The sequence below is a fragment of the Triplophysa rosa genome, linkage group LG13 (genome assembly GCF_024868665.1).
Source record: "Triplophysa rosa linkage group LG13, Trosa_1v2, whole genome shotgun sequence".
Lineage (NCBI taxonomy): Eukaryota > Metazoa > Chordata > Actinopteri > Cypriniformes > Nemacheilidae > Triplophysa > Triplophysa rosa.
Genome location: NC_079902.1, coordinates 12147607 through 12160478, shown reverse-complemented (window position 1 = coordinate 12160478; position 12872 = coordinate 12147607). Strand labels below are relative to the sequence as shown.

General features: G+C 36.9%; 3 protein-coding genes across 8 annotated transcripts in view; 1 reads left to right on the top strand and 2 right to left on the bottom strand.

Moving 5' to 3' along the window:
- The window catches only part of fgf13a (fibroblast growth factor 13a), a 190636-nt gene that overhangs the window by 51935 nt on the left and 125829 nt on the right, over positions 1-12872 (top strand). The window lies entirely within an intron of this gene.
- LOC130563409 (N-lysine methyltransferase KMT5A-like) overlaps positions 1-12872 on the bottom strand; it is an 82458-nt gene that overhangs the window by 33496 nt on the left and 36090 nt on the right. The gene's annotated exons all lie outside the window — the stretch shown is intronic.
- Positions 5621-8776, bottom strand: nup35 (nucleoporin 35). 2 transcript variants are annotated; one of them, XM_057348885.1, is made up of 9 exons: positions 8667-8776; positions 8033-8194; positions 7791-7921; positions 7477-7531; positions 7256-7391; positions 7115-7184; positions 6902-7030; positions 6638-6793; positions 5621-6256 (listed from the first exon to the last, which is right to left on the bottom strand). In XM_057348885.1, exons 1-9 carry the CDS (start codon positions 8677-8679, stop codon positions 6179-6181), a joined length of 930 nt encoding a protein of 309 aa, XP_057204868.1. In that variant the 5' UTR covers positions 8680-8776; the 3' UTR covers positions 5621-6178. The 2 variants fall into 2 exon arrangements, with proteins under 2 accessions (XP_057204868.1, XP_057204869.1); XM_057348886.1 differs by lacking the exon at positions 8667-8776 and adding an exon at positions 8475-8593.

Here is a 12872-nt window from a genome sequence, read left to right as displayed (position 1 = left end):
CGAGCGCAGACACAGAGCGGCCAGAGAAACGGAGGAGCGACTGCTGTAAGGCGTTTGTGCAAAACTGCAGAAAAAGTGCGGGTGTTGAACCCTCTCACAGGGAAAAGTGTCCCCCACGGGTGCGATGCCCCTGAATATAGCAAAATGACAAAAAACAATCAATTTGACCAAAGAAAATCTACACATTTCCGAGAATTCGCCTGTTTCGATTTGTGATGGTTGTCTCTGAATGCACAGCTGTACGTTTACCTTAGATTGGTGGGTTAATGGCTGGAGTTTACATCACTAAAAAGCATTAGCACGCTTTTTTCAAGCAAGCGTAGCGTCACGACACCACAAAACTAAAATCACGAGCGATAAATCAGCTAAAGGCTCGCGCTAGGGTCGGTCATGGATACTGTGGCTAAACAGTGAAATCATGTAGATTTAGCAACTTTTTAGTTCCCTTTAGCTTTTGTAAATATATTAACCATGGTTTTATTAAGTGTAAAAAGTGAAGTAAACGTACAATAAAATATAGCAGACAATTTTTTTTGTTATGAGAAAATGTAGTATTAGGAAGAAATTACGTTTTAATTTGTTTCTCCTTTTTCTAACACCTCGTTCCGTCTTTACTCTGGGGCACAACGAGGGAGTCGTCATTACTGCTATCCACAATCACGGAGAAGCCACTTGAAGAATAATTAGATCATGTCTGGATAAGATTTAGAATGAGAATGGTTCACGTGAAGAACCCTCTGATCTCCTTGAGAGCCAAATGAAACTGAGACTATTCTAATGTGATAGAAAAGCCCTCGCATGTATTCACTGACATACACACAAAACGCCCAGGGTGCATTAAGTAAAACCACAGCACCAGCATCATATTGATCCTTCACAAAGGCTGCTGCTCTTAAGGGAATTGATAAGAATTGTTTTGAAAGAGAAGTAAACCTTGATGATTGTAATCGGGAGATATTATCATTGATTTTCCAGGCCCTTAGTCCATTGTGTGCAAAATAAAGAAGCATTTCCTTTCACGGTGGCTCTTCTCTTCGCCTCTCCAGCTATAAGTTAATTCACATCCTCCTCATTAAACACTCCATACTGCTGTGGCCTTTTCACTGGAGGCCTATTGTTACGCACCCTGCCCTGAGAGACTACACACCCAGATTAACCAATAACAGGTTACTTTTGGCAATGCTGTGTACAAATGAATAAATCTAATAAAACCTGCTGAAAACCTAAATCTCTTAATTCCTTCCTGATCTCTATAATATAAGATTACAAAGTGACTAAAAGGGCCTGCATCCTGACGTGTTTTGAATTAGGCTCTTATATATCTCTCAAAACAGAACGTTTACGTCTTATCAGCATCAGAGGCAGTGCTGGTGATGGGGGAAGGAAGGGAATTCTCTTTCTCTGTCATTGCATTATAATGGAGGAATATCTCATCAGCAATCGAATTCAATTACATGAGTCTGAGATACCTCGAGTTAAAGGTCATCATAACATCAGGAGCAAAGAAAAAGTTTTATAAAGAGCAACATAATGCTGAAGTCCTTAAACAGCGATGCACTGTTTGCTGTTTTTCCTGATTCCTATTAAAATGACAGAAAGTCAACAGTAGTCACATTTCTTCACAATTAAATTCTTTTTTTAAGATGCTCCTCTAGGAATGTGTTTCATGTTCATCTATATTGCTTCGTCTTGTCAGTAAAATTGAATTATGTATCAAATTGTTGTGATTTATTCAGAGTTATCAGTACATATTTTGTTTGCAAGTTAGACAGATGTGGAATATGCGAGGGATGCATGCATCTCATTAGGATCAAACCCATTAACGGCTTTGCAATGGTTTCAAGAAACTCACTTCTGTTATAAAATCCAGTGTAGTAAATGAAAACGCTGCCATCTAGTGGTCAGTATTACGTCTTATCTGGGGCACTTGCCAACAGCTGTAAATAACTTGATAGAAATGTGGCTGCTTGGCTCTTGCTTTGTATGAAAGAGGAAAAGAGCAAACATTTAACATTAATTTATTGTAGCTAATATATACAACTTTGTGTGGGGTAGCTTTCATTTTTATGCATTACTGATCCACTTTGAAAGGCCTGTAATTAGCTTCCATCTCCATCATACTTTGTAAAAGAGACTTTAATGCTGCTTTTTTAATGTGCTATAAAAATACTATAAGTATTTAATAGAAAATTTTAAATGTTGTGTTGCATAGTAAATGCCCCATTGATGTCCCAGGAGGTCAAGAAAACCAACAGTAAATCTTACCTAATTTATGCATGCGCTACAAAAAAACCTGTTTCAAGGTTAGTTAAATCATGCCTCTGGTGGAAAAACAGCAGTAATCAGGATGGATTATATCTCAAGCGGGCCTGGGGATAGCGTGCATCTCAATATCACCTGAACAGTGTGCTGGCAGCCTCTGACAGCAAGGGTCAAACTCACCTCCAATGTCACCTTCAGCAAGCGCTCAGCCGTGTGTCTGATCAGGGGATCCAGCTGGCTAACGTGCCTGACCGGCGGAAACATGTCCGGGGTTCATCTGGATGGTCAAAGAACAAAGGGAAAATGGCCAGGGCAGAAACATGTTCCTGCATGTCACAGAGTCAATTGGCTTTCAAGAAATGATGGAATGATGAAGTCTGTTTTTAAATTAAGCAACTTGCTAGTGGGGCTAAAAATACAATACACTACACCTGCAACTAGGGAATTTATACATTTTCTTTGGTATCAGATGCTTTTAAAAAGTGGTATTAATGTCTAGTGTCTGTTGAATTTCAACAAAAGCAAACCTCAGGAGTGACAAAGTCATCCAACAGCAATGTGAAGACTGACAGCATGACAAGACACTGTGATAAAAGGATATCACATAAATATCTTTTTTACTTTTCATAAAAACATGTAGGGCCTCCAAATTTTACTGTTGTATTGTTTAAAAGTGAATTTGAACGGTCTGAAAAAATATAACGTATCTTTTCTGTTTTTTACCCATTTCTCCATTTTCATTTTATGTAAATAAATGCAAATAAAAATAATATTTGTACTTGAAATTTGCTAGAAATATTGTTGGTAGTTCACAATTACACAAAAATGACAATTTTACCTAAACATATACCCTACTATAAATAGTAAATTCAATTTCATTGTTTTGAAATTGTCTCTTAATTTTTCTGCGGCCATAAAATAAAAAGCTAATAACAATACAGTATGTATTTCACATATAAAAAAATAAAAAATAAAGAGGTTCCTTAATAAAGAGGTTTCTTAAATTACTCAAAAAGGCAATAGCAGTAACAATCATGCAGCCAAAAATTATATATTAGATTTTATTAAACATGGCAGGATGCCAAAGTACAGAATGTAGCGCACATAAGGCAAGTCCAAAGAAAATCAATAATTCAGTATATTTATTCAATATGCCTAGCTGTGAAAGGGTTTTTGAGTAATGAAGGCAAAGCTTGCAAATTTGTTCTTATTAAAGCATCTCACACCCATGTGAAACAAATTTTGATCTGAAGTTGAAATAAATGCCTCTGTTTTGTTGTTGTCAGAGTTTTGGACTACTGTTGATGGAAAAATGGCCCCCGTGCAAAAGTATCATCTACACAAGACATACACACACAGTTATATATACTGTATGTATATAAGTTATATTGTCTTCAGGTTCCCACACTGTTTTGCACTCAGATTTGGCGGTCTTTTAAAAGCAACTGAATGAATATGATTCTTTGATCAGGATTGTTGTTTGCTGTGGCTATATAGATGGACTTGCTGGTCAATCTCATCAAAACTGTGGAATACCACAAACGAAAAAAATTATGTTGCGACTAAAAAAATCTGAACAATATAATAAAACTTGTTATATATTAGCATCTTCAATATAGTCATCTTTTGCCTACAATTTGCATAAATGTTCTCTTGGCATTTTACTAAGCCATATCTTGGGGTTTCAAGCTAAGATGTTTTTAAACAGTATTAAAGGAGTTTCCATATTATGTGCTCTTATTGGCTGCTCTTATTTCATTATTTAGTCAAAGTCACCCATTTTTAATATATTAACTTATAATGAAATGTTTATTTGGAAACACTATAAAATAAAGTGCTATTTGTTAACAGTAGTAAATGCATTAGCTAACAATAAATAATTTAGTTTTTCAGCATTCATTAATCCTTGTTAATGTTAGTTAATCTCAATACAATTATTCATATTTATTCATGGTGCATTAACTAATGTTAACAGACACAACGTTTGATTTAAAATTTTCTTTTTGATTTAAAAATGTTTTAGTAAATACTGAAATTAACATGAACTAAGATTAATAAATGCTGTATAAGTATTGTTCACTGTTAGTTCAAGTTACTGCATTAACTAATTGTTAACAAATAGCACCTTATTGTAAACTGTTACCGTTTACTTTTTGCAGAATTACATTTTTGTCTATGAAACTAACTTCAGACATGTAAACATACACCTTCAGATGAAAACATTTTTACAGGGGTCATATGGCGCGAATACGTGTTTTTCTGTGTATTTGGTTTGTTATAAGTTGCCCATGCATATATTAGAATGTAAAATTTCTAAAATTAAAGTGTCGGAACAAAAGATGCATTCTATCTAAAAGCAAATGCTCACCCAGACCTGCCTGAAATGCCTTGAGTAACCACACCCCCATAAATCTACATCAGTTTGTGGTATGAGTTGACTAAGACTGCCCAAATGTATACGCAAGTAAGGTGGGCGTACCAGTCAGTACAATTGCTTTGGAACCTGATGTTCAAAATATGAAAGTATGAAAGTGACCTATTTGTCAGGTATGGTGACCCATACCCGAAATGTGTCCTCTTCATTTAACCCATCCAGAGTAGTGAACACACGCACAGCAAGTCGTGAACACACGTACACCCGGAGCAGTGGGCAGCTATCACTGCAGCGCCCGGAGTGCAAGTAGGGGTAAGGTGCCTTGCTCAAGGGCACCTCAGTCGATGAGGCTGAGAATTGAACCGGCAACCTTCCAGTCACGAGTACGACTCTCTAACCATTAGGCCACGACTGCCCCCATATGGTAAGAGGTGTTACATTTCAGTCACAGGCTTGCAGTATTCGACCAATCACTACGCACTGGTTAACTGGCCAATCATAGCACACCTCGCTTTTCAGAGCGATGAGCTTTGTAAAAAATCTGCGCGTTTCAGGGAGGCGGGGCAAAGAAGAGATACAAACATGCACCTTATGTGGAAAATACAGCATTTTTTACCTTAAATCGTGTATACACATTGCATTTCATCTAAAACAAACGATAATATTTGTGTCATATGACCCTTTTAAGACAATGAGAAACATTTTATTAAATGTTACTAGTGTTCAAAAACTTCCGACCTGTAGTGTAGGAGCAAACAATTGCATTTTTATTTTAGATATTATGATGCCAAGCAAGACATTGTTTCCTAAACAGACTGCCATGAAATGTATTGTTATAGTATACATTGGTCAAGGCAGTCAGACAATGAGCCCTTTTGCTTGCATCTTTAATCTACTATTTGTGCAACTTGCTTCAGCTTAATCGCACCTGGTTATTTAGTATGCAAGACACAAAGTAGTTAGAAAACAAACTACAAATTTTAGTCACACAGCGTGTTTATTAAAGAATTTCTAAAAATGCATTTCCCGTTTCATTAAAACAATTGATAAATTAGTGAAAACCCACAATAACCTAAAAACAAGAGGTATAACCTAATGAAGATTAAATCCTTGATCTCATAACGCAAAAGGTGTTACCCAATCTCTTTCATTCTTCTACATAACCCATAAAGCAGACCATAACCACATACTATGAAAATCAGAAGTCAAGATTTTGTACAGATAGATCTATTTCTAGCATAAAGATTTCTGGCAGATTGCATGTTTTGATAGGATCAGGCACACTCAATGCTCAGCAGTTCATCGTTCAATTGTATGATTTTGAGGCCTGTTTAGGGAAGGCTGATACAAACCAAACACAGCAGCTGAAATCAGCTGAAATCCATGTGAAACACTCAAGAGTGCATCTACCATAATACAGCACGCAAAGTCAATTAATCATAGAGATAAAGTGCTCTTGCATTCACTCCAAAACCCAAAGTCAACACAAGTGAGGCTTGTTGATGGTTTCAGAGCTTTTCATCAGGACCCGTGAGCGAACAGTTACCATCCAAACATGTACTCCATCGCTTTTGATACAAAACTGTCATCCTTTTTTGGTGTCTGTTGATCTGACACAACCTAAAAAAGAAAAAAAATACTTTACTAATAATGTTTTTATATATTGATTTCTTCTGGTTAATAACCATTTAAAACTATGATTTTAATTGCAAATGTACATTTTATTTGAAAAATTACAGATTAACCATTTGACTATTTTTCATCATTTTACAATAATTTAGTAATACAGAAAGCTTTCGGTAGTCTTTCACAACAAAAACTTCAGTGGGTCAGAGCAAGCATGCTTTTTCGTATAGTCAATAAGATTTTACTTGAATTATTTTTCTGTCTTTGTACACCAGGTTTCAGGAGTGAGATCATGTGGGTAAAGTTAGCAAAACAGCTGAAAGCGCTTTCAGCATCATTAACAATGGTGGGTGGGAGATTACATATGTACTATACCTGGTAGTCACTACTGGATGCTTTGTAAGCTGCACTGAGTGGTCTCATGACAGACCGAGGAGTTGAAACAGGGTGACTGGGGGTTCCGTAAGCCTTTAATGGGGGTGTGAACACTGAACTTGAAGTGCTGGCTTTGTCTGAGCCCTCCATTACACTCTGCCAAATAAAACATTCCCAATATCATGGTTACAATTACTACTGTTGTGCGTTTTTATCTATTTTCATCAATATATTCACAGGTTAAATATAATGTGTTGTCTCTACCTTATCGATACATGGTTTTACTCCAATCATTATGGCTTCTCCAAATATCTTGCCATCTTTACTAAGAGCTTTTCGTGCCTGTAGTTTAGACTGATATTGAATGTGCATCCAATTGCCTGTATTAGACATCTGTGAAGGAAGGACATGATTAATAATAAAAAGGTATCAGTCTACCCTTATGAAACTACATCTAAGACAAAAGACACTACTTACTACATGTTTTAATATGTTTCCATACTGTGCAAACTGTAAAAGGATGTATGAAGCAGATGCTGGTGGAAACCTGTGTACAAAGAATCAGAATCAGAAAAGGTCTGTGCAAAACTCTTAACACGCAAGACAAAAGCTACACACCCAAACACGGTGACCCAAGTGTCATCCAGCTGGTCTTCAGAGGACAAAGTATCTCCTTGTGTGAAGAAGGGATCGACTTGAGCTGGGGAGAGTGTTGTCTTCCTCTGTTGTCCCAGAGGACTAAACAGATTAGAAGCTATAGAACAAAGCAGAAATTAAGCGCCTAGCCACTTGACAAAGCATTTAAGTAAAGAAATAATAAAAACAAACGTGCTCTATACCGGTTCCTGGTGTCCCTGGTAGCCCAGAAAATGGTGTATTCACTCCAGCAAATGGCTGTAAAAACATTTGGTATGTGACATATGTTAGCAGCGTTCTATTTTTCTCTCTCTAATGCAGACAATAATTGTTTACATGTAACTAAGAAAATAACATCAAAAATTCTGGAAATAAATTTTTTCATTAATAAATCCTAGATAAATTAAAACACATATTCTACCATTTTATGTATCTCTGGGTTTATCTGTACATGCAGGATGTTGTGCTTCTAGCTTCAATTTCATGTTTTATCTTGAACTTGATTTGTAATTCTCACTTGTTTGCCAGCAGCAAGAGGTGACATTCCCACACCACCAGAGCAGTTGAAGTCATCATAAATGCTTCTGACAGGAGGTGCTCCACTCTTGTCTTTGGGTGTTGGCACAACGAGCTGTGGAGGAGACCCACCTGATGGAACAATGAACTAAATATTTTACCAAGCAAGATGTAAATTGATATGCATTGTTTTAAAAGAAGCTTTCTTTTTCCTTTATGAAATAAAAAAGATTGTTGCTTTACCAGCCAGCAGAGGAGACTTCGTTTCTGCCCCAACTCCTGTCAACCCAAAAGATCTGGGTTGAGGTGTGACTGGTGCAGGCAGGTCACCCATCAGAAAACCTGGTAAAAACTGAGCCCCGGCCTTAGGGGAGGTTGGTGAGCCGAGGGCCATCGGTTCAATACCTGTCATGAGACATACGAATGATGATTTAATAACAGTTTAATGCTTCGTGCTAATTCTAGTTTAAAACCAACAGTTTAAATAAGGAGCTTAATGTCTAACAGTATAACAATGTTTAAAAACAACCCGTCACATTTATAAATAAAGTTAGAAAGTTAAGAGGAACCTTCAAACTTAATTTATCTCAAACGTAAACTAGACTTTTACATCAACAGCTCGCAGCAAGCTAATTCTCACTCCATAGCATAATCGTTTTTTTTCTGATAGATTAATCGAGCCTACCTGATTATTTTTAATAATAAAATAACAAACGCTGAAGAAATCAACTGTTAAACAACACACATGTCTCTCTCTCTCGTATTGAATCCGGTCACATTAGCAGACACATTCACGCGCGTCTCAAAAACTCACCACGTATACCAAAATAAAAACACACAACTTATATGAAACAGCAACAATAAGCATTAAACTTACTCTGGATGTCCATACTGGTCAAAAACAAACTACTTCGGGAAAAACCTCAGTTTGGCTTATTAAAATAAAAAAGAGTGCAAAAAATTTGAACCAAGCGGAAGTTGCGCGTGCTCTCGTGACAAGCCGCGCACACTTCCGCTTTGAAAAGAGCAGCGCTGTTGTAGAGCGCCACCTGGAGAAAATGATCTGAACCTCCTGAAGTAAGTTGATTTTTTTAAACGTATAACCGTATTTGGTTCTCGATGAGCGTTAGTGCACGGTGGTTTTGCACAGTGTTTTGTGTGTGTGTGGACTTGGTTTTTATATGTTAGTGGGGACCTAAACCTGAATTCACACCAACTCATGGGGACCCGTGTCACTGTGGGGACCAAAATTGAGGTCCCACGGGCACAAAAGTCACTTACAGTATCTCGTCTGTAGATGGCATTGTTGTTCCACAGACTTGTTTTTGTCCCACTGTTGGACATTGAAGAGTAATGATAGATTTTCCTAAATCTATTAGAATACTATGGGCTATGACATACAACCATTATTAACAGCTTCGTTTAAATAGAGCAATTGTCGAATTGTGATCACTGCACATTATTTACCCCATTTCTGCACTAGATTCTGACCAAAATAAAGTGTGTTAAATAATAAAAAGTTAGTAATTAAAATTTTGCTGTAACTCAATTACTCATTTTAATTTTGGGGTAAAGTACTTCTTTAATGCTCACTGTTTTACATTATTAGTTACGCTGTTTGCTGAACAGAACAAGAGAGAGTTTCCTGTAAAATGATTGAGCTCATATCCCCTGGAGCAATACTGAAAATGATAGCAGTCATCTGCAACCAAATAAAAAGAGGAGCGGCGCTATGTCTGAAGCCATTAAGCAAATTGCCATATTTGATCGATGCATTTGCCTCTTTATTTTGATTTATTTAAACAAATTGATGCCTAGAGGCCTCCTTTCCATGATAGATTACAAAACGTTTAGTGTTTTTTTTATTGTGGGGTGTTATTTATTATTTGTACAGTTAAACACAGGCATATGCTGAAACCCATTTAAAGGTTACTCATGTAATAAAGCATTGTGTTGCTCACAGTGCTGTGAAACTTAATTTTGCTATAATCATCTATTTCACATCTGTTCACATCATCACTTCCATTCATTCTGACGAGATACGACTGCATCATCTTCAATGGTTCTATTCGTGCATGACACACAGAAGAGAAATTGTTCAGTGTGACAGAGTCTATTATCAGGGAGCTGTAGATAAAGCCAAGGTGCAGATAAAGCTGTCTGATAAGAATGCAAACAGCTTGCTTTGTGTGTGACTTATAGCAGTTTCAGCCAGTGGCAGTCTATTGCCATTATTATTCAACCTTTTCTAATGTCATTCTCTGTGACTGTCGATTCATAACAAGTTTGAACCATCTTTTTAACCTCGCTGAACAAAAAAAATGGCTGGTTAGTGGTTACTTTGTGTAACACTTTGAATACACTCAGAAAAATGTTTGCTGCAGGTTTAAGGTACTTTACAGCAACAATCAAAAGAGCGTACTTCAGACTTTTTTGTAATATGCGATGTATAAATTGACTGAATTTAGTCTGTCGACCTATAGACTAGGGATGGGCGATATTATATCGTTTGCGATATACCGGTAGAAATTCCCCACACGATAGGAATTAGTCTTCCCGCGATATAAACGATAAATTCTAGTTGATGACGTCATCCCCTCTCTTTGTAGATATCTTTGTGAGACCCATTCACAGCTCACATGTGAAGTGAAAACGGGTATAGCGGAGGGCGGACGTGAAGCTGAGAAAGAGTTTGCACTAAAGCTCTAAATCTCGTTTAGGTTGGCACTGTAGATGCGTCCGAGTTAATGTTTAGTTTCACTTTCGTTTTATTTAATTCGTTTGTTAAGTATTCGTTGATAGTCATAATGCGTTACACCACAACATTTAGTTTGGCTAAAAGTATTTATTTAAACATTCGTTAGATGTTATGTGCGCGTGCGCAAATAGTTTAGTATGATTTCTTGCTTGTTATATGATGAACGGAGCGTCCCGTGCGCAGCTCGCGCCCACATGTGCTTTCATAGCGACACAGCGCGCACAGCACTGCTGCCTGTTCACATACGGTACACATGCGAGTTTGTATTACGTTATTTTAAATACGTTTATGAGCGTATAAAAGCATGGATTATTTAATTAGATTTCTTTTACCCGCATTTCTCTGTTCTCTTTCTGTAGCGCGAGTCATAGACAGATTCAGTGTATGTCGCTGTGAGAAGAGAAGGTTCACACAGTTCAAGACAGAGTGATTGACAGCGTGATGCGATCGATCGTTTCCACCCAACAATAGAATATATACAGTTTTAGGTATGACATGATGTGTTTATTGAGCTTTAGTTCATTTAACTTTTCTTTACTACAACCTTTTGAAGTCGAATCTCACTATTACATTTTATATTTACAAAAACACTGTAGGTATATTTTAGGAGCTGTTTGATTTGGGGTAAGTTTTACTTTTTGATAATATTTGTTTTTCTGAGGGTCTAGACTACATGCAGCTACTATCACTTGACGCAAAAAACAGCGGTGGATGACATTATGGATATATCGTCATTTTTATCGTTATCGCAAGAAATACCAGGAATTATCGTGATAAAGTTTTAGGGCCATATCGCCCATCCCTACTATAGACCACTTTACAAAATGTAAACACTGGTCCAGAAGCATTGGTTTCAGTTTTATTTATTTTTTTATCTTACATATATAATTAAGTCTTAAAGGTATTCGTTTAACATTTTGATTCTGTTAGTTGTATTTTGTTCAAACGTTTGTGTAGTGTTAAACTGAAACAGAAAGTTCTTCTGGACCAGCATTGAACCAGCATTGTTATAAATGTCACAGCAAATCTTGTACAGATAACTGTAATATGCTATACTATATGCTGCTAAATTGTATCTTCATTGTAATAAAAAAGTAACAATATTTTTAAAGTTAACATTTAAAATGATGCTTACAAATTTATGATTTATAAACATTCTAAACAAAGTAAAAAAAATTTAACATTGTCCTTATAAACACATTTCTGTTAAAGCTGAGGCGTTTCATACTCCTTAAATTCTTTAAATATAAGTGCTTTCAGAATGAAAAAAGTATAATAATAATAATTTGAATATATCATCGCTCTGCTTCTGAAAATTTGTGTCCAAATTTGCAGTTTTTCAGGAAAAAAAAAAGCATGGTACTTTTAAATGATTGCATAGTACAAATAGTACAAAAACACAGTTTTATTTCTGACAGTGAAATGGATAAGGAACAGATGCCAGGGTCACCTTGTCAGCCGAGTGAAATATTGCACCCGACTGTGCTGCAAGTTTATGGAAACTCCGCTGATGTGGAGATATTTGCGACTTCTGCGAAAGCAAACGATTTTCTACAAACGTCATGTAAAAACAGCTGAAATGTGAAGTGATTTAGTAAATTTGAAAAATGGATATTTGCAGTCCTTGATGCTAACATCTGTCAATGCTGTCAATAGTCATGGTTTATTCATGATAAATCACAGATGAACTCCTTTCCAAACTACTAGTAACAGGGCTCTAGAGTGCGACCTAATTTCTCAATGGTGCGACTAAATGGTCGCACCGGTGCGACCAGCCGTTCGAGGGGAAAAAAAAGTCTCTGCGAAAGTCTCCATGTTGTTCAACAACAGACACATTGAGCCCATATCGTGGTCTAAAACAATCAGAGATAGTGAAGGGCGGACCCCCCTCTGATTGGCCGTGGTCCAGATATTCCTGTACGTGTGTGTATGTTTGAAAATGCTGTGCTGCAGTCAGACAGAGAGAGGTGAGTAGCCTAGGGCCGTCATATAAACAGAGTGGATGTAGCCGCAGATGATGAGAGAAGATGAAAAGAACGATTGACAACTTTTTCGTTAAGAAACGTTGTTAAGAATGTTAAGTAAAGGCCTGATCCGTCCGAAAATCATAACCAATGCTCTGACACGCTAGACTGCGACTAAATGGTCTCATTTTGCGACTATTTTTCCTGCCAGTGCGACAAGTTTTTCTTAATGGTCGCACCGGTGCGACTGTCAAACTGATCAATATATAATTTTTGCGTATTATAAATTTAATGCGCAGAAATGTTATATTGCACAAGCTGCGCATTCAGTCACTCATTTTCGTCTCCCCTCCTTCAACCA